Below are 21,558 nucleotides of genomic sequence, written 5' to 3' on the forward strand. Positions count from 1 at the left end.
TCCTAAGTGTTGTCAGTTCTTAGACAAAATTCTTTTATTTGTTATGAACTCTTTGTAGCACTATCTTCCAGGAACTTTGTACTCTAGCACAAACTCTGAAAGTTTGACTTGGATCAATTATATCGTGTTTTCAACAAAAGTGAGATGATTTGTCATGTACATCTTGTTTTCTTATGCTTATTTCAGTTCCTTGAAATGCCTTATTTGAGTTTCCATACATATAGATTCCACACAAGTTTGTAGCAGCTTAGTGTTAATATCGTGGGCTTTATATATATACATGCACCTAGGTATTATACCTGTGGGAACACATTATAAGTCTGTTTTCATTAATTATATTTAGATTTCCAACTTTTGTGGATTTCAACCCAAGTGGAACATGTATAGCTTCTGCAGGTTCCAATAACACAGTGAAACTATGGGATATTCGAACGAACAAGCTACTGCAGCATTTCAAAGGTAAAAACAATGTAGTTTGTTTTATTTTCTTTACAATGGGACTCTTTGCAATTAAATGTGATTTATTAAGAGTATTATTGGGGAAAGTTGACAAACAAGTCATATTGACATGTTGTAAGTATCTTTTTGTAGTCTAGCAACACCAAGAATCTAGTCTGAATACTTTTTATTTCTTTGCTTCCCTTAATTTTTAGACCTGAACTAAGCAAATACTCTGACAAGTCTTCTATGCCTCAGCACTTTTGTTGTTTTTTCCTTAAATGAAGTAGTTCTTTGGGAAGTAGAAAAGAGCAAAGAAATAAAGTGTACATACCTTCATAGTAGATATCTACAGCTTTTGAATATTGTCTTCTGTAAATCAGTTCACAGAGCAGGGGTTAATTGTATATCATTCCATCCTTCTGGTAACTACCTCATCACTGCTTCTTCTGACGGTACCCTTAAGATTCTGGACCTCTTAGGAGAAAGACTTATTTACACTCTTCATGGACACAAGGTATACACAATAACCCTCTTTAAATGGAGATCTTAATAGGCTGTTCAGTATCTTTACAGAGGGAAAGTAACATTTATGCCATTGTGTCTTTTATCTTGCAACTTCCAGATGAAATTTAGTGGACAACAAGGTGTTGTGTTAACACACCTTGTCACAAGTGGTTAAGAAAATGCATCAGTTTTTACCTGTTAGCATGCTTTTTATCTGTCAATGTGAAACACTTGATGTTAAGTAAAAGCTCATGTTCTAAATTCATTAATAATTCACTTAAATTTCAAAATCATGTTATTTGGCACTTCAGTCCTATTGTTTATTGAAAAACAGTGTTTTCTAAGGAGGGGGAAGCTTACAGAGGATAACCTTTGTGAAGAATGGCAGGCATTTCCTCCTTTTCCTGTTAATGCCAATCAAACCCTATTTTTGATAATAAATCATTCAAACATATTGCCTTGAGTAATGTAATATATATATTGTAATTTTTCATTGCAAAGATGAAGTATAAAATCTAAGGACACTGCCATTATTTTCCTAGTATAGATTGTTGGAGTTGTAATGTAGCATCTTATGAAAATGTGCAATATTAACTTTTCAATGAAGTTTTGCAGAAATTTCACTACAATTGTTCCTTATTTTAAAAAATTGTTCCTTATTTTATTAAAATTGAAAAATCTATTACATTAGGTAATGGCATTGGTGTTTTACTCTGCACTAAAATATCATGATTACAGTAATAGCCTAATTTTACTGTATGCTATTTTTTTTTCCAGGGACCTGTACTTTGTGTGGCTTTTTCAAAAGGTGGTGAAAGTTTTGCCTCAGGTGGAGTGGATGCTCAGGTTTGTGGTATTGTCTCCTTGAATGAAATGTCTTAGTTGTTACAGTGAATGGGAGTTAAATATACTATATCACAATAACTTGCTAATTACTCACATGCATTCTGGCTACTTATGTGTTATATAGACTTTCCATTGGATGTTATGAGGAGAAGACTAACCACACCCATTTTACATATTTCAATAATATGGCTAAAAATATTTAGTGGTTTTTGACTAAGAATATTTAAAGTGTTGCAATTCAGTGTCAATGAAGTAGTTATATTGCAATTAGTATTAAGTGGTACCTGCTTTGTTAGGTTTTCACTGCTTTTAAAGTCCTTACTCTGTAATTGTAGGTATTAAGTTGTATTACTGGGAAAACTTTGGCTAGAATTGGGGAAAAAAACCTCTTATGTTACCTTTACTAATTTACTTTGGTGAAACAGTAAAGTACTGGATTTTATAAAGGGAAGAAGAGTCATTTGGGCATTAAAAAAAAAGTTAAACAGTAAGTCTCATAATTAATCTCTGTCTTCTGTAATAAATAAATAATTAAGAACACATACTATCTATCTTGAAATCATCTCTATCAGGTCTATAAAGTTTCCAAAAAGAAATAAATTTTGTAGCACAATATTTAAATTTTCAGTCTGAAATGTTCCTTAGCTGTCTTTTTCATGTTTTCCTGTTACAAAAAGCTAAAAGCTCAATGTCGATAAAAAAAGCTATGCTGTTGAAATTAAGATTTTTTGAGTTTACCATAATTCATGGCTATATTCTGTTTTGTGCAGTTTGAAATAAATTTCAGCTAGTAGCAGAGATGGTCTTGGAAGATAAAAAAAAATGCTTTCTATCAGGATGTATTAAGTAAAGTGTACTATCAGGACTTGAAGTTATTGGAAAAGCGAAAATGTTATCAGACATCCAATATTAATTTTACAAGCAGGGAAAAAACCCCACAAAAACCAACTGAGAATGGGGGAAAGATATTTATTTCTTGACTCACTAGTATGATCTTTGATTTTCCATACTGAAGTTAAAATCTTATTTATAAGTCCCAAAATGCAACTTAGTCCCATGTAATTCTGAATTGTTGACCTTACCTTCCATGAATATTTTGAGTTTTATGACTTGGTACATTATACTTGAGAGGAGCAAAAGTGAATGTGTTCACATGACAGAAGATTAATCTGAGAAGCTCTGATGAAGGCAAAGACTTAAAGTATTAAACCTAACACAGCCTCCCACACCCTGGTAATGCCTGTCTTACTTCAAAGTTCTTTGAACTTGGGGCCCCCTGAATGGCATGTGTGTTCAGTGCTGTCATGTCATTGCCTTTTTCCTGCCCTGATTTTCTGTTGTAAAGCTGGGGCATGAGAGCATGGAAAAAGTAGTAAAAATCCATGTCTTCTAGTCCTCAGCAGTTTGATATAGTGGGTTCATGGTGAATATATGAGAGGGAAGATCAGTTTCATCAGGAAACACTGATGAAATGTTGAATTAAAAAGTAGTCATAGCAGATCTAGTAACTTTCAATTACCTTAAAATGGGCCTTCCTGGTTTGTTGAAGTTATTCCCTTTGTTTTATGAAAATTTTGGTGGGAGAGGAGTAGTTACTTTGCAGCTTTCACTTTTTTAAGTTTTAAAATGTGCTACCCACTGTTGGGTAACTACCAAGGTGTATATCTTTATCTATAGTAAACATGAGAACTTTATTCTGTGTCCATTTTCTTTTGGTTATACACACATACTTCTTAAACATTCCACTTTGCTGACCTGTCCACAGCCTTCTTCCAGGTGTGCCAGGAGGAGTTCTCAATTCACTGTGATTATTGGTTTACTGTAATTGTAGGGTGTATTTGTTGGGAAAGTTCTGCTGGCAATGTCATGCTTATGAGCAGAGGTTAGCCATAGAAGTATCATCTTCTACCCCTCATGCAGTACCCAAAATATATTGTCTGTTCACAGCATGCACTGGAGGCAGCTGATACACTCTTAAGTTTATGCAAGACTGCTTCCGTCATACATATATTATTTCAAGATGTTTTCAATCAACAGATCCTTCCATACCTTTCCATCAAAGAAGGAAAACCAGTATCTCTGCTTCTTGTATCAAGTTTCTGGTTGGTGCAGAACCAGCTGACAGTTCAGATGCAGGTTAAATATTTGAAACAAACACTGGATACTTTTGTTTCTTTCTATTTGCTTCTTTCCTCAAACAAAGAAGATCTCAAAGTGTAGTGTTCTGTCATGTTCCTCACAGTTTTGGCAGTATATGCACATTGCAATTTATTTCATTAACCTGTTGCCATGGAAAACATAAGACCTTTTATGTGAAAGAGCAAAGTTATACCTATTGGTTTGAAAAGTAGTAGCCTATGTGGAATATTTATAAGACTGGATAGAATATCTTTGGACTACCTCTGTGTCCCATGACCTTCTGCATTTGGTCATATATGTGTGACTTCAGATATGGTTTCTACCTAGAACATAATGAGACAGAGTTCAGAAAAGAGATTCCTGTTGCCAAAACACTGGAAATCAGGTGTTTCAGAGTTCTGTGGAACTCTCTCATTTCTCTTATTCCTTCAAACTTTCTTGTTAGACCTGCAAGCCTTTATAGGGGGCAGAAATTAACAGTATATGATCCCTTAATCTGGCAGAAAAGTAACTTGGGACAGCTCAGTGGGACAGTTTGTGATTATAGATGTGTTTTAGGGGTTACTTTTTGAATAGATTGAACCACATCTTTTAGATTTGAAGTAAAGATACTCTAGGGAAGTGCCTGTGTTGCAGTAGAGATTGGACTAAGACATCACTGCAGTATTGTTATAATGCAGTTATCTACTAGTAATAGCAGACTTTACTGAATAGTTAGGTTTTGAGCACTGAATAGCCTGCAAGTAGTTACTGATATGAAGATTTCTTATAGGTGTTACTATGGAAAACCAACTTTGATACTTTGGATTATGAAGAAGTTCTCAAACACAATTTTAGAAGAACACATATTGATGATCCTCCTCATCTTCTTGATGTTTACCCAAGGTCATGTCATTTCCATGATGAAACAATTACATCAGTTGAGGTGAGTGCAATAAATTGTCTAATATAGGAAACAAGAAGCTTCTGTTAACACTGTCTGACATTTATAGTTAAATATGTTTTATGTATATCAGGGAGCTTTTTATTGTTATGTGTAATACTTTTGAAGCAATCATAATTTATGAATCCTCATTAGGGTGACTAGGCAAGCTGATGCTGGCAGGTTTAAGCTGAAATTACTTTCATGCTTCTTCTGGGTCTATACTCTACATCTCATTCAACCAAAACATACCTGATAATCTGGTTTCTGAAATAACTCTGCAAGTGTTGCAGTAGGTATCTTGAGCTTTACAATACTTATCAAAATACATCATTGTAAGGAGGGCAGTGTGGTGATATTACTGAAAGTCAAATACTTGCTTGTCACAAGCTGTCCCTCTTTCCAAGACCTTTAGGTGTTGTGAGAAGGTCTTGATATCTACCTAAAAGACTTTCTAGGCTAGCAGTGTGTTTTACAGCACTATGGTGTCTGATTTCCTGATATTTCATTCTTGAACAGTAGTTACTGTCAAACTATCTACTGGCATCCATTGAAAGTGTTGGAAATTAGGGAATAAAAGTGCAATGCCAAATGTTCTGTGTCAGTATTAGGAAAAATCTTGTGTTTGTCAAATAGTCTGAAAGTTGTGCCCAGTAGGTAAACAGTGCTATGCCTTCAATGAGGTCGTTGTTTACACTTTATTTGTCATAGTCCCTGATAGAGCTGGCTGGCTTCTGCATGGTGATTACCTGTATTTTCTTCTCTTTTTTGATAGTCTCCAGGTTCCTCTGGTGTTGAAAAACTTACCTGAGATAAATCTAGAACAGCAATCAGAACTTTCTGGTTGCTGTAATATGCTATCACAGTACTATAGAAATTCACCATTGCCTGGTTGCCTACATAGAAAATGTAGATACTGCTGCCATGGCATTTGTTTCCTGCTCAGAGTTTTAAAACAGACATTTGGGGATATTGAGCTTTTTTTTGGGTGGGTGGCTGTGTTTCCAGTATGAATACATGCAAATGAGTGGTATAAAGATTGAGAACATTTGCTGGAGGAAGAGAACTCTGACAAAATAAGATTTCTTCTGTGCCTGGTTCCATTGCCAAGTTGGATGTGTAGCTTTCTAATCCTTAGCATTTTGGTCAGAACAGGATGACTGCATCCTGTTCTGACCAAAAGCTTCATTAATGAACAAACTTCATAAACAAACTTCCGTGCTGGACTTTCATATTTGTTGTAAGGTAAATGAATGAAGTTCCTTCTAGTTTACTGGTACCAGCCTTCAGTATAGGTGGTCAGTGCCAGAACAAACTCAATCTAAGCATTTGCCAGCAGACTCAAGCCAGTCTTGCTGGAGCAACATTTTGCTACAAGACCATTCAAATTGCACTCAGTTACAACATGTACTAAACACAATGGCTTATAGCTGCAGGGGTCCATTGTCTTCTTTTCAGGTCAACATTTCCAGACCTCTCTGCTGTTTACATGTCTGGTAAAGATGTGAATATACTCTAAATTAATTTTTCAATTTTTTTTCTTGTCCTGGGTAATTAAGAAGCTCTGGAAAAGCATTAATGAGTTCAGGCTGAAGTTAAACTAAGGCTAGGAAGCCTCATTATCAATCCTGAAAAGGCTCATCAAGGAAATTCAGTAGCTGAATTTCAAGAAATTATTTATTAGTTAGCTTTGACAGAGTTAACTTAGCTTTATGTATGCATTTATTAATGGCTGCAGCATTTGTAGCAGCTGATAGGCTCCTGGGCTGCTCCATAGTAGTGAAAGAGCTCTATGGCTTTGTCATAGCAAAGTTTTGGACTCTGTGTTATATTTTCTGGCCTGATTTCAGGATTTTAATGAGAGTCACTTCATTTAGTTTTCTATTAACATTATATTCTTACTAGAATATCTTTCTCTCAGGTAAATATCAAGTATGTTATATTCTTTGAGACAAAACAGTGTCTGGCAGTTTCAACAAAACTCATTATTGTAATATAATATATTTTCATATTGTTAAATTAAATAATAGAGTGATAGTGATTAGAATCGTTTTTGCAGCTAATTTTTAGAATTAATGTAATGGTATAATAATTGAGATGGTGTTAAGGTGAAATTATCACATTTTCTCACTCCATTTGTCTTTTCTTGTTTTTATGGCTCCTCCTATCTGTCTCAACAAAAATTGTGGGATTTTTGTTGTGATCAGGAAGAGTAGACCTCACCAGCTGGACAAAACCATGATTTATACAGACTAAACTGGTATCAGGTTACTACCAGAAGTAACATGCTTTCATTAGCATGCACTAATTCTTAGGTAGCACTGTGCTTGAAATTTTTCAGTGCTTCATCTTCTTAACTATTTCCTCTTCTAACTGAGAAAAACAAAATGTCTAGGCCCACTGCGCTGTAATCTGGAAAAAAAAAAGAAAAAGGAAAAAAAAGTACAAAAAAGAAAAGGACAAAAAAAGTATTTTTGTCCTTCTTCTGTTAAAATATTTTTTTACATGCCAACCTCTTTCTAAGCCAGAGGCAATACAGAGAATTCTAGCATTAGGCTGTTCCACTGCAGTCCTACCCTCATCTTTCAATGGCTCATCATGTTTCTAATATATAAGGGAAAGGAGGAATGGAATCACAGGCATGTCAGAGGGAGCTTCTGGAGATGATCTGTTCTTCCTACCAGTGGGACATCAGTTCAGCTGTGTCTGGTTAGGGCGTCTTGAAGAGGTTTGGAGATTCCCCTATCTCTCTGTGTGATCTATTCCACTAGAGCATAGCAGTTGTAATGACAATTTTTCCCTATTATCTCATCTACACCTCAGATCATATGTAGAACTGCTTCCTTTCTTCCTTATTTTCTTCCTTTCTCGTCATATTTCTAAGTGAACAGAGTAAGATAATTCATCAAAACTAAACAGAAGTAACAAGTAAGAGACCTGGTAACATGAACAAGAGTTACAGGCAGGCGGAGGAGGCAGTTTGGAGATGGGATTTTTTCAAAGTATCAATGACTGCTTAAGGTTTGCTATAAGCCACTACTACAATGTCTTCTAAATGCTTGAGATGTGGTGTAATACATTGCCTTGAGTTATGCTCAGCTGGTTTAGTCACCTCTACAACAGGACTGAAGAGGGATTGCCTTAGGATAAAATTAAAGGTATTAGAACACAAAAAGTTAAACAGATGTGCAGGCAGAACTCAAGAGGAAAGTAATTTGCCCCCTATTTTTAAAAATTCCTAATGTTTTTTTTACTGCTTTTGGTTAGCAATTGCTTTTCTTTCCCTGCTTGTCTTAGTGTGACAAAGTCCCTGTAATTCCAGAACTATATTCTGGGGGAATAGTATACACAAAAATGGAGCTGGCTTAGAATTTATTCAGCTGGGATCAGAGGCACAGTTGCCATGTTTTCACACATCACCTGTTGGAAATGCTGCTTTGAATAAAGCAGCTGGCACAGGGGCATTAGGAATTGCAGGTATCATCTGGTGTTTTGCCTTCAGGATAGTAACAGAAAGATGAAGCTTGAGTGTATTTTGCTTTTCTGATTACTTTTTCTTATTCACTCTTCAAAGCTAAACATTGAACCAGTAAAATTTCAGATACCTTCCCTATTTTATTTTCTCTCTACCTACCTATTTTTGAGGCATAATTAACTTTTACAAGAAAATCATTAGTTTTTTCTTCTCAGCCCAGCAGTAGCCTGAATTTTAAAGCAGTGTTGAATTTCATGTTCTTGAGTTGTAAAACTTTATAATTGTCCCCCAACTGCACTCATCAATGTGATTCTTGAATATTCAAGTAAGTAGAGTTTTAATGCTTATGATAATTTCATTTTTTCAGACAACTTGGAATTGTAAATAAATTATTTGTTCTTTAAAGGTACCTATTTTTTTCTGTTGGTCACAGAGATAATCTTAGGTGATTATCAGCTCAAATACAGGTGTCTAGCAGTATGTCTAAATTTAGCTGAGATAAATCCCAGTTGTTGTCTCTGTTTAACATAAGGACCTTGTGGAGTTATTTGAAAATAGTAGTTTAATCAGTTATGCAATTTTAGTGAAGTATACTAAAAACTACATTCCACTTGGTGAGAATTGTATTTCTGAATTTGCCATGATTGTATGTAATTGACCTTTCATGTGCTGAAGACTTCTTTAAAATAAGTTAATTTGTTTCAAAACAGCTTTGAGGTTTGAACACATTAATGTGCATAGAGTTTATCTCTTGTGCACAAAGAGCTTTTATTGATTTAATTAAATCTTAAAATTTGCAGCATATTTTCAGTTGTAAATATTTTCTCAGATGAAGGAAATTCAAATATACACTAGATGGCAGTAGAAAAAAGATTATATGGCTTGCTTGAGGGCCCCAGTCTAGAACTAGAACAGTGTTTAGTCAAATTGAAACCTAATTTTCTCTTAATGTATTTGGAGAGACTATTTCACAAATCACTTTCCTAAGAAATACTTTGTGAGTAATTTAAAACTTCCTCTTTGAATTTTTCTAATTCATGAGAGATTCTGTAGAAACCTTCCCTTCAAATATATTTTATTGTATTATGGATCAAAATGTGATAACTGCATTATCATGTTAAAAGATGATATTGAAAATATGTATGTATCAGTTTACCAGGTAATTAAAGCAAGGCTTTGAAAAGAGTGTTTTTGAAAACCTGTAATATGTGACAGTACTCCCTACCTTGCATTTTAGTGCTCAGGTTTTTCTGTCTTGTTTCTTAAAGGTAAGTCTTTTCAAAGACTTACCTTGAAGATTTCCCTTGGTAAGATTATTTTACAGCTAACCACATCACCTTGTCAGGAAATGTCAAGTAATTTGAAACTTTTACTTTTAGCTTCATTCCATTACCTCATTCATTTTTAGTGCAATATTAAACACTAATATTTGTATGAAGGACTTGGATACAGCCTTTATATTTTTGTGCATTTTTAAACACCTTTTAGATGCTATTTCTGACTAGTTGCTTAATAATTTTATATTAATTATTTTAGTATGGCTTATGACAGTTCCTCCACCTCCAGTCAGTGTTTACAGTGGTCTTCATTCTCCCCTTATCACTGGTAAAGCAACAAGCAGAAGCATAATCAGAGGAACTTTGATTCTTTCTTCAGGATTTGACACTTCTACAAAAAGAGCATTTTTAAAAACTTAATAATACCATGTATTTATTTACCACCCAGTATCAAGAATTTAACTCATTCTGCAATATCTCCATGTATGCAACAAAGAGATACTATCTCAAAGAAGATGTTTCAAGAGCTATTAGTGATAATACTGCAGTAGTTCCTCCACATTAGAGTACTGATAGGCAGTAGGCACCTACTGTCCCCCTTCTGCAGAATCCTGCAGATGCATTGTCCTCTCTTCAGTGCCCAAATGATGCATGTCAGAAAGTGACTTTTGTCTTACCTGTCCCTAGTATGATTGGCACTTGGATAATGCAGTAATTATATTTATTGTAGGGCTCACAATGTCAGAAGCAACTGACCCTGATTATCCTGGGCATTGAACAAATGGAAACTCTGTGGACAGTTGGCTGTGTGTAATCTCAATAGATATGATATGTACAGAGGCAAAACAGTAAAATTTGCACTTCCTCTCCTGCTCACCTTAACACTGAAAAAGTGGTAAGCAATACTGTATGCAGAGGAAGTTTTGATTAATCATGTTTCTGCAGAGAAGATTCTAAAGGAGAAGTCCAGTTAAAATGGTAGAATTTTCAGCTAAATAGAGGTTTTTACATAGACCGTGTTACCTGGCTTTGGTTCTCCTCTTTCCCTTTCTTTCTTCCAATTCTATTTGACAAAATTGAAAGAAAACAAGGCTTGATCCTGATATCTACAAATGAGAGAGAATTTTAAGTGTTCAGCTGTGATGACCATGTAGCTGAATGGGTTTTCTTGATTGTCCCTGAGTCCCTGCTCATTCTTGACTGATGCACCTGTAATCAGAAGACAAAAAAAAAAAGATCACAGATGAAGAATGGCTTGTTGAAACTGAGTAAAAGAAAGAGCTAAGCACTGCTACTCAGAGAAGTGAACAAGCTTAAAAACAGTGTTAAGATCTCACCTTGAGAAAGGTCTGTCATCTCTGATTTGTAAGTGCTGCAAAGAGTAAGAATGATTTTCACTTTGAATAATCAGGTAATATCTGTTTTTAAATGTTTCTTTACCTTCTAGTTTGCTAGTAAACTTTGTCCATCCTCTTCAACTTGTATTTACTGAGGGAGATTTTACTTCTATTAATTTTAACCTAAATTTCTGCATTTAAGTTATGTAAATTTAAATAAACTGAATGAAAAGTCTTCAGGCAGTATAAGGTGTTGCTGCCCTCCTTCCCTGACTATTAATTCCAGATATGAGATTGAATTCTAGATACTTAACAAACATGTCTCTGACCTAAAAGTCTTTATACCAATGTATGGACATCAGGGATTTTTCCTTTTGGAAATAGCACTGAAGCAGTTACTGAGAGAGCAGCTCTGGCTGAGCCAGACTTTTGGCAGACTTCAGGTGAAATAGTAGTATCTTCCTCTTGAGAAGTCAAAGTAAAATGACCCTTGTAGCTAAGAAACTTTCAGTGACCAAACTTAATCCTGTCACTAGGCAAGTGTGAGCTTTGGGGGTTCTGGGATTTTTTTTCTGCTTTCAATAAGGTGGTTGGGATTAATACTGTCTCTGGATTACTGATGATATTACATCAGACTTCTTGGTGATTTCAAAGTCATCTGGTCTTTCTGTAAATTTTGCCAATTTCATAAAATATTAAGAATAGTACTTCCATGCATCATTCTGAGAAGGCAAACATCTTAGGCTGTGATACACCTAGGTAATATAGTGGTAGGGATAATATGCACACGGATTTTTTATAGGGATGTTATTCTGATCTCTTTGGTGAAACCATAAGATAAAAGCAGCTTTCTCTAATTTCATATTCTCTTGTACTTTCCTAATGCTTCACTTTCTGGAAAGGACATTAGCAAAATATTGCTAAAGTTATAGATTAACTCCTATGGCCAAAAATAAGCAAGTAGTAACTGATATTAAGAGCAAAATTGCAGATACTGTAATGACATTTCTGTCATCTATCATTCTTTCTGATCAATCAGCCTCTGAATTTGTCCCGGTATAAAGCATTTTTTCCTGTGGTTTCAGGAGCAACATCTTTTGTCTTTGATCTGTTACCTTATCACAGATTTCAGTGTTACCTACTACCTGTTTTCCACAGAAGTGCTTTCAAAGTTATTTTGGCAATCAGAGTTGGTACCGAAGAAGTAAGCATATCAACAGTCTGTTAGTACTGGATGACTTAAGGAACTTGAATAGGGATTGGGAGCCAATTGATCTAGGCTGCTAAGTGTGTTCTCACTTTTTATTTCAGTCTTATTTCCTTTTCTGTGTTGGTGCTGAAATAATGATATAATTTATTTTCAACAGGTTGACCCTACCTTTGATGTGCCTGATATGCAAACACCTGACCCAGTTATCTTCGATATTAGAACATCTTCATATATGAGTACTCCTGTAAGTTACTTTAAAAAAAGAAAAAGGAAGAGGGTAAGGTATAGCTAACACGTTCTGGAAATGTGCTTTTACTGTCCATATGAATGAAATTAATTTTTTAGCAGTTGTCAAGTGCTCAGAGCTCAATATCCTAAATTCTCAACTTAAACTTTGTCACAGTTCCCAAGTCTAACCAGAAGATGGTGTAATAGCAAAGCTTTCTTTTTATACCTACAGTTTTACCACTATACTAAGCACAAATTCTGTTTATAAGCCCATGCTAAGTACATCTAAATATTCCTGTTAAAATTCGTGGCTTATTCTCAAACACTTTTTGTTATCTTCAAATAATGGTAGCACTAAAGAATCATTGTCTCACCAATACAATTCTAAAACTGATGTTTTATTATTTCTCCTTTTAAGGCATTTAATAGTTCCCTAGAAGGAAAAAAAAAGGTAATACATTTTAAGACAGAATGATGGGATTAGAGTCTTCTAGTGTTAGCTTTACATATGACATTGGTATGGCGTGTGGGAGGAGAGGAAGGCAATGTTTTAGCGGCAGTTTCGTGGGAGGAGAAATATGCTCTCCTGGTATGAAATCTAAAAGACATGCTGTTCTAGAATTAGGTTAAAATGAGAATTTTTCTTTTAGCTCTGAATCTGTTCCTGTGAATGCAAAATTGTGTCTTAAGCATTTTAGTTACCATAAAAAGTTTGTGTGGTTGAAGGGTTAATACTTATGAAAAGGCAGCAGGTGTGGTTTCTGCTGTTCTGTTTTGTCCTGAATGCTTTATGAAAGCTATGTTGTGAAGGTACTATGTAAAATTCTTTCAGATCATTTTTGAAGATCATGATGCACAGGTTGATGAGAAACCTTTACTTCAAAACAAATAATCATATAAGAACTTATATTTGAGAGGTGATATGTATTTTAAGGTTTATCAGTTGTCATGTTTTCATAATGGAAATATAGTTCTTTGTAGACTTACAGGCATCTGTTTAGTAGGCTTCAGAGACAGTGCTTTGTGGTGGATATAATTTATTGACTACCTATCACTTTTAAGTACTGTGTGTTCATTACTTACTCTGCTCATCACAGAGTTCAAATGTGTGGTTGAACTGTAATTCTTTATTCCATACCTAAAAATCACTTAGTCTTAATTCTTTTCCTGTGAAAACACCTTATAAAACTTTTTGCCCAGAACTCAAAGGAGTACATTGACCCAAGAAGTACAGCATTTTTCTGACTGCTGTCTTTCTGGCTTTACAATCTTCAATACAAAAATGCTGGTTCAGAATTTATGCTTTTTGGCTGTGTCAGTAATCACAATTTTTTTTTTCTCCCAGCATCTCAATCTACCAGTTATCATTGGTTCTCGCCACTGTTGTATTTCAGCATTCCCCATCTGCCTCTTTTTCCATCTAGAAATATTTCTATAACCTAACCTTGTTACTCAGCATTAAGGACAACTGTCCTTTTCAACACAGGTTAACCCTAACCCTGCCATTGTTCACACAAGTTCAGGAATCATTTGCATGTTTTCTTGGCCACTAATATCCTTCCTCTGCCACAGTCAATAACATTCTTCACCTTTGCTAACCAATCTGGTCCTCCCTGCTTTCTAATGTCAGCTCATCCTTTAGTATCATCTTCCTGTCTGTTGTCTGTCTGCCACATTACCAGCTTCTGTCATTTGTGGAATTATCATCTGTTTCTTAATCAGGCCAGCCACCTAGACTCTTTGTGTCTTGTTTCTAGAGGGTTCTGGATCTCAGTGACTTAGACCTTTTATCTGAGACTTTCTCAGTTTCCCTAATGTATGGAGGCTGTCTAATGGAGGCTTGATGTGTTCTTCATAAGAAACAAGGAGAAAAGAGCAGACACTGCCTTTATTTCTATCACACCTTCACTGACAGATTCCTTTTCATAGAGTTTGTCCTCAATTGAATTATACTACTTTTGTGTATTATTTGTATTTTTTTCCTTAGTCCTTTTTCAAGTTGAGGTCACCATCCTCTAGTCCTAGTCTAATTCATCATGCTATCTCATACATATCCCTGATTCCAGCCCCAATGGGTTGCTCTTTTTCTACTGCTTGTCAAAGACATTATCACTGTGCAATTTTTTCCCCTTCAAACATTTTGAGACCCATTTTAAATCTGTTTATGGCTTTTTGGTGCTGCTTCTACTGAAAGAATGCTGTTTAAATAACAAAAATCTTTGATCAGATTGTCAGGTTAATTTATGCATGTCCTATCTGTACCTACTTATTCTTTTAAGGCTCTGCCTTAAGGAGTTCTTCTGCCCTTCTGACATGTGCAGAGAGAAAAATGCAGTCTGCATTTAGGTATCTTTATGTATTTTTGTTCAATGCATTTATCACTCACGTAACACAGCAGGATCTTAAGGGTTATTTACAAAACATATTGGCAAGTTCCTAGACCACTGGAAGTAGTTAATTAACATATTTACTTCAGTTTTTCTGCTGAAGAAGAGAGATGCTTGAGAGTGATCCACAAAAATGCGAGTCTTTAAATACAGCCTTTCTCTGGGGTGAGTAACAACACTGTAGAAACTTCTGTAGGATTTCTGGTGAGTTTCTTAAAGCTCCCTGAAACCCCTTCAGGAAGATAGAAACTCTGTGCAAAACCTTGTAATGTTTTGTTGAGTAACTACCAAAATTCCTGACAGTAAGTGATCAAAAACTTGTAGGTCTCAGTCTAGTCTGGGAGAAAGGACAATAGAAGAAAGTGCTCTTCTTATTGAGAATCTTTTCTTCAACTTGAATTGTCCATTCTTCTACTCCTTTATGGGAAATGCATTATTACTGCCCCTAAGATGATTTGTGACAAAGCAAAAGGGTTTTTTCTTTTCCTTCCTTCTTTGAAGATTTGTTAATGAAAGTGATAGAGTATCACTTGGGAGGGATGTCTGGAGTAATTTCATCTAACCTTCCCCTTAAAGCAAGGCCAGCTTGGATAAGGTTCTTATAAGCCTTGTCCATTTCATTTGTTCATAGTGTGTAAGGATAGAGATTCCACCACCTTTCTGGGCAGCTTGCTCTAATGTTTCGTTGATGAAGATAATTTTTTTAATAATATGTAACTAGAATATCCTATGTTCCATCATATTTATTGCCTTGAATTCACAGTGGTCCTCTAATACATGTGTGTGTGTCTGTCTTCTTTCTATCTACCCATTAGATATCTGAGATGGCAGCAAGATCTCCCTGTACCTTTTCTTCCAGAGAGCAAACCTGGTTCTCTGCCTTTCCTCGATATCATGTTCCAGCCCTTTTGTTGTCTTGTTCACTCTCAACTTGATTTTCTTCAGGATGTCAGTGTATCTGGAACCAAGAAGCCCAAAAGAGGACACACTACTCTAGAGAAGTAGGATGCTGCAAAATATCACCATCATCTATTCTTGACAACAGTCTGCCTAGAGAAGATTTTAAAAACAAATATTTAAAAATATAACACTCTTGATTCTTTATTGTGAATTTAAAATAAATATTTAGATTTTTTTTAGCAGTTCATTTATTTTGAGCTGTAGCTGTCTAAGAAAATACTAGTATTATCTCTTCCTCCTACTTCTCCTCTTTTCAAGGAATTTTAATTTCTTGCTTCATCAAAAGCAAAAATCCATCACAGCTTCCACACTTAAAATGCCTTCTTTTGTGTTTTGTTGTTTTTTAATTTAGTTCTATTTTCTTGCTTCAGAGTTTAAGCTAAGATAGGCAAATATGAATGTTCTTACAGGGTTTTTACTAAAAACACATTATTAAACTGCCTGAATTGTAAACACCTTATCTTTTCAGCTTCTTTTCTAGCTTGGTATTAAAGCCAGTTGTTTTGAACGTGGTGAATGAAAAATCTTTTTTCTTCTGAGGTTCATACTGATGCAACTTTTTTTTTAAACTCAGTGAAGGGAGTATGATCCTTGTGTCAGTGGAAAAATTTCAGTGAAATCTTCAGTATGGAGTTGCTTTCTTTTGGACTACAATTACATAGCCATTAAGAATTCCTGTGTATTATTATGGTTAGGAAATAGCTTTGGATTTGATGGTTCATTTACTCAGTTCTCATGTGTATTATTGACAGCACTGTAAAAATTAGCTGTGAATGCCTAACAAACTGGTACTTCTGTAATGTCCTGACTTTTTCAATGATAAGAGTCCTCATATGTTGCAGTTACCAGAAATTAGGTGTGTTCTAGCCTTTTGCACTCTGAAAATATTCACTAAATTGGGGTCAAATATGGGGGCTGGGGGTGGTGCTTCTTTCTCCTTTCTATTTCATTGAAGACTCTGAAAGCATTAATGCCTCTCTCCCACTCAGTGTCATGCAACTTAACATTGCCTTTGTTTTCTGAACTATTGAAAAGGAAAAATTGGAAGTTTTGTTTCTCTTTGGGACTACTTCTTTCTGTTTCATCCTTCAATTTTAGTTTTAGTCATGAGAGAGGTTGAGTCTTTTCAATTCTGCAAGGCACTACACCGGTAACCTCCAGTCCCTGATAAGCTGTTGGAAACAAGGGAAAGTTGATGGTGTCTCTGTAGTTTTTACTGACAGAAGCAGGAAATCACTGTAGAGGCTCTCTAATGTTTCATCCCCTGACCTTGCTCGTGTAAACAGGATTTGGAGGAAGCAAAGCAATGTACTGTAATCTGGAAGTCAGAATGTCTGCACTAGCTGGGAGATGTTTGCTGTTCTTTCTCTTCCAGTGCCATTTAACACTAAAAACAAGACATTCTTATTGTTCATTTACAGTACAACTCCTGCAAAGTTAAGACTGGGTTAATTACTGAGTAAGGAAAGATAAGGATTGTTTCTGTTTGGAGCAAAAAGAACATACTAAGTTTTAAAATAGAAAGTTTATCTGTACTGCATTTGTAGTATGCGTCTTGAGGCAAAAAGTAGAAGTATCTTGTGCTCTCAATTTGTTCTGTACACATCGCTTTTGCAGTTTGTGTTTCAGGGTTTAGGTATTTTTGATACACTCTGCCTTTGTTTTGAATTAAAAAAAAAGCCCCAAAAAACCAACCAAGCTCCACAATCAAAAAACACCCCATGTATTTGGAAAGGCAGCAATTATGAAGGAAAAATTTGCATGTATTTTTCTATTTCTGCATACATTAAGGCTCTTCTTCCTCATAAAAATTTGCTTTTAAAAGTTCTTGCAGTAATGTCTCTTCCTTGTTCCTTAACATAACTCCAGAATCCAGTAGGAGAGGATGACAATAGAAATTGTATGTTAAAAACTAATTTTTAAAACACTTCATATTTTCCTTACCATGCAACTTCAGATTTACTCTGATTTGCATCCTTTCCTAGTTTCAGCCTTACAAGGAAGTAAACACCAACTGTCTTCAGTGAGGTTCAGGGAAGGGTAAAAGGAAGAAAGGAAGTAATGGCAATTTTATACATAGATCATCTCCTCTGGGGCCTAAGTCCAATTCAGAAGGGAGCAGCTGGTAGAACAAAACTTATATGTCACTTCATTGTGCAGAGTGAAAAAAAAACCTTTGCTGTTTTTTATAGATCATTTGAAAGCACAATAGCTTTCTGTAATTCGATGATATCAACTTTCTTAAATGTCCTCAGACAAAAACTCTGATCATTACATGGTATGCATACATTTTTCTCTACCAAAGAAAAGTTTCAGCAGTATTCCCTTTGAAAGAAAGACTGGAATCACTGCCCCACTTGTGTTCCTTGTCCAAAACTCAGTTTCCAATCAGACTGAGCTCTGCACAGGGGAGATCCCATGGGTAAAAGGGCTTTGATAAGAATTGACACTTCCCAGCCTCTTCCATCACCTTACCGTCTTTGTTCCCAGACAGGGAAATAAGAAAGGCTACTCCCTGAATAGCTATGAACTTTTTTTCATTTACTGACATTCTTCTGATTACCAGTAAATGCTTATTTGAATTGAACTCCCTGAACTCCCAAAGACAAACAGAATTAAATTAGAAAATAGTGTGAAGAGATACTGTGTCTCCAAAGTTTTGAGGTAAAGCCATCTGCACCTTTTTTGTAGATACGCATACCAAAAAACTCTCAAACAGGCTCTGAATGGCTCATGCTAAATCTTACACAAACACAGAATAAATACTGTAAATGGAGGAAGTCTGAAGTGCTCAGTGCAGCAGAATAAAAATAAGAATTGTGCTTTTGTGTCTTTGCAAATGAATCTCCCTCTCTGTCCAATCTTGCTTTTAGACAGGCAATTTTTTGTGTCATCTTGGCTTTATAGTACACTTTAGACAGACCTTTCTACTCTTTGCATGCTAGGCAGGTAGAATGTGTGGGGCTGGTGCAAGAGGGTCGGCTGCCTTCTCCCCAAAACTCTGCAGTTAAACATGTTCAGCTGCTCTCAGAGAAGGAATGTCTCCCATTTCCCCCTAAGGCTACTCCTGATCCATCTGGAGTAAGCATGAAACAGTGCAGACAGCTTTTTCTGTTGCCCATCTAAGAGCCTTCTAAAGAAGGTATGGTGTATATGAACAAAATGACTCATCACAAGTGCAGAAAAGATGAAGCATTTTGCATATTGAACAGGGAATTTCTAGACTTGCATTTTGAGCTGCTGTAGATGTCTAAGCATGTTTAGAAAGATTTGTGTACATAATCTTAAAATTAGTATGCTTTGATACCAATAACATCAAATAAAACTTAAGGATCAAATGCTTGAATGTGAACCCAATGCATGCAATAAAAGAGGAATATGATCCAAATGCTCCTTGCATTTTGTGGTGATGCTCTTCTAACACAGCATGTAACTGCTGGTTTACAAGGAGAGAACAGGAACTATGTTGTGCCTTTACATAATTAAGTAATAATACATGTCCTGATGTTCCTTAATGGTCTTGATTATATTCTCTGAGAGAACTGGAGCTGGAGAGAAAGTCAGGTTTTTATCGGAGACTGAGTTCTGAATTTGGGCACTAGAGAGTGCAAGAATATAATATTTCTTATGCTATTTTTAGCCTGCTTTCCTGAGGAAATGCACTTTATGAGATTGTGCTGTTTATTTGTCTGTCACTATTCTGTCTCCTTAATAATTTTATAATCAAATTTTTTTAAAATGAAATTTAGAAATAAGCAGTTAGAATAAGGAAACATATTGGTGCTATCACTTAGGAAAAAGCCAGTGGATGTGATACCGGAATAGGCACGGAGTAGCTACTGGTGACCCACCATGTAAGAGTGTCTCAACACATAGGGAGGGAGCTTGAGTTCCTATAGAACAGGAAGCCTAGGAGAGGGATCTAACAGGAAAAAATTGTACGCGTGCACACATACACAAATATTTTGCAAGAACACAGGCCTTTTAAAACCGGCAAAATTTTACTTTGTGTAGGGCCTTACTCAGGGCAGCTGTGTTTCAGGAATGTTTTTCAAGATGATCCATGTGTGTATATTGTTCCTTTAGCACATTAGCACATTTCTGGGAACTGGAGGGATGGAAGTTCCAGGTATTATTTCTCTCTCAGTTTCCTGAGATACTGTACATGTACGCTCTGACCTTGTCTGCTCAAGCAGTGTTTTCCTCTGCTTTGACTGGAAATCTAAGCTGTATTCACAGTTCTCACAGCTGATTCTGCGGCATGCAGAAAATGCCCGACAGCTATCAGCCCACACATCCAATAACAACTGGTTCCTTCCTCTTCCTGGGGAAGAGTAACATCCTCTGAGAAGAAGTGTCCCTTGAGGAATGCAGGAACAGCAGCAAGCCTTTCACACAGGAAATTACTACTATAGCACTTGTAGAAAAGTGTTTCTGTCACTTGGATTGTCAGTCTGTAATGAGCTTCCTGCTGACCTAGATGATGATTTACTACTGATCTAAGTGCCGTTTGTGAGTCATTTAGCTTAATGGAAGTTAATGAAGTTATCATTCACTGGTTCTGTTACCCTATAAGCACCTAGTTTAACTTTTTTAATGCAGTAGTACAAATAAAGTTTTCAACTTCTTAGTATTTACAGGACTTTAATAATTCTGAGATTGCACATTTTGTGGGACTAAAAAGCAAGGGAATGCAAAGTTTAGCTAATGATGTGTGTCTCTTAGAGGAGGCTGCAAGATTTTCTTTTTTTAAGTTGCGTAGTAAAGCTGAGCTACAGATCAAGTGTGTCAGAAAACAAGATTGTAAAGCTAAATACTGCCCTTGAATTACTCTTAGTTCTTAAATACAACTGGAGTTTAAGTTTAGCACAGCATGCTTGCAACTATGGGGTAGAGACTTGACTGAAATTTATATATTCTATTATGATTGAACTTAACTGAAATTTATATATAATATAAATTTATATATATGTACTTGAATGAAATTTGTTTATATATAAAACTCATATGTTATTCAAAGTTGTTAAAGCAAGTTTGTTATAAAAGCAAACACTTTAATACTGCTTCAAAATTTTTTTTTTTTCCTGAACAACAGTGCTTAAACAAGTGCTAGCAAATTCTATTTATCACTTAGGTTAGGCTGATATCTAAACCCAGAGGATGCTTTCTGACTAAAAGCTTGTTTGAGTGTTTTCCAAATCTGTTAGTTGTTCCAATACAGTGCATCTCTCTTTGAAGCCATGCTGCATTACTGTCGAGTTTACAGTAAGAGATGTAGTTACTTGCTTAATGTGAGATAATGGAGACACTGAGTCACATCCAAAGATTACATAGGTTACTTAAAACAAGACTAAAAAAACGAGACTTTTCAAATAAAATTCAGCAACTAAGGAAGAAAGATTTTCTTCAGCAGATGAGTGTTTGATGTAGAAAAACATCTTGGCTTGTATCTTCCACCAAAACAGTATGGGGGTTAGAAATTAGGTAAAACAATGCTAAAGGATGGTTTCACAGTCATTTCAACTTAATGGCTGTTTTTATCTGGTTAATTTCTTCCATGCCAATTCCCCGATCTGTTCAGCTGTCCAAACACTAATAGGAGCACAAAGGAAATAATGAGAAAAAATTATTTAGAGATGAAGGAGTAGATCAGAGCTGGCTGTAACCTAACTGTATTGACTGATGTCTGTGGAGCCATGTATCCAGTGTGATTGTGCTGTAATACAAACAGGTGTGTTGCATGCATGCAACAGCTGAATATATTTCTTAAGTTGTAATGGAAAAAAATAGGAGGAAAGGAGGTGGTAGTAATGGTTTCCTTTTGTTCAGGAA

The 21,558-nt window shown here is 35.6% G+C and overlaps 1 protein-coding gene across 2 annotated transcripts in view; it reads left to right on the forward strand.

The window, feature by feature from the left end:
• POC1B (POC1 centriolar protein B) overlaps nucleotides 1-21,558 on the forward strand; it is a 45,243-nt gene that overhangs the window by 11,182 nt on the left and 12,503 nt on the right. For both annotated transcript variants that reach the window (XM_058804831.1, XM_058804832.1), the window contains exons 6-10: nucleotides 344-459; nucleotides 822-955; nucleotides 1,723-1,791; nucleotides 4,703-4,855; nucleotides 12,309-12,395. In XM_058804831.1, coding sequence (XP_058660814.1) covers nucleotides 344-459; nucleotides 822-955; nucleotides 1,723-1,791; nucleotides 4,703-4,855; nucleotides 12,309-12,395 — 559 coding nt within the window. The remainder of the gene's footprint in view (nucleotides 1-343; nucleotides 460-821; nucleotides 956-1,722; nucleotides 1,792-4,702; nucleotides 4,856-12,308; nucleotides 12,396-21,558) is intronic.

Source organism: Ammospiza caudacuta, chromosome 5 (assembly GCF_027887145.1).
Source record: "Ammospiza caudacuta isolate bAmmCau1 chromosome 5, bAmmCau1.pri, whole genome shotgun sequence".
Lineage (NCBI taxonomy): Eukaryota > Metazoa > Chordata > Aves > Passeriformes > Passerellidae > Ammospiza > Ammospiza caudacuta.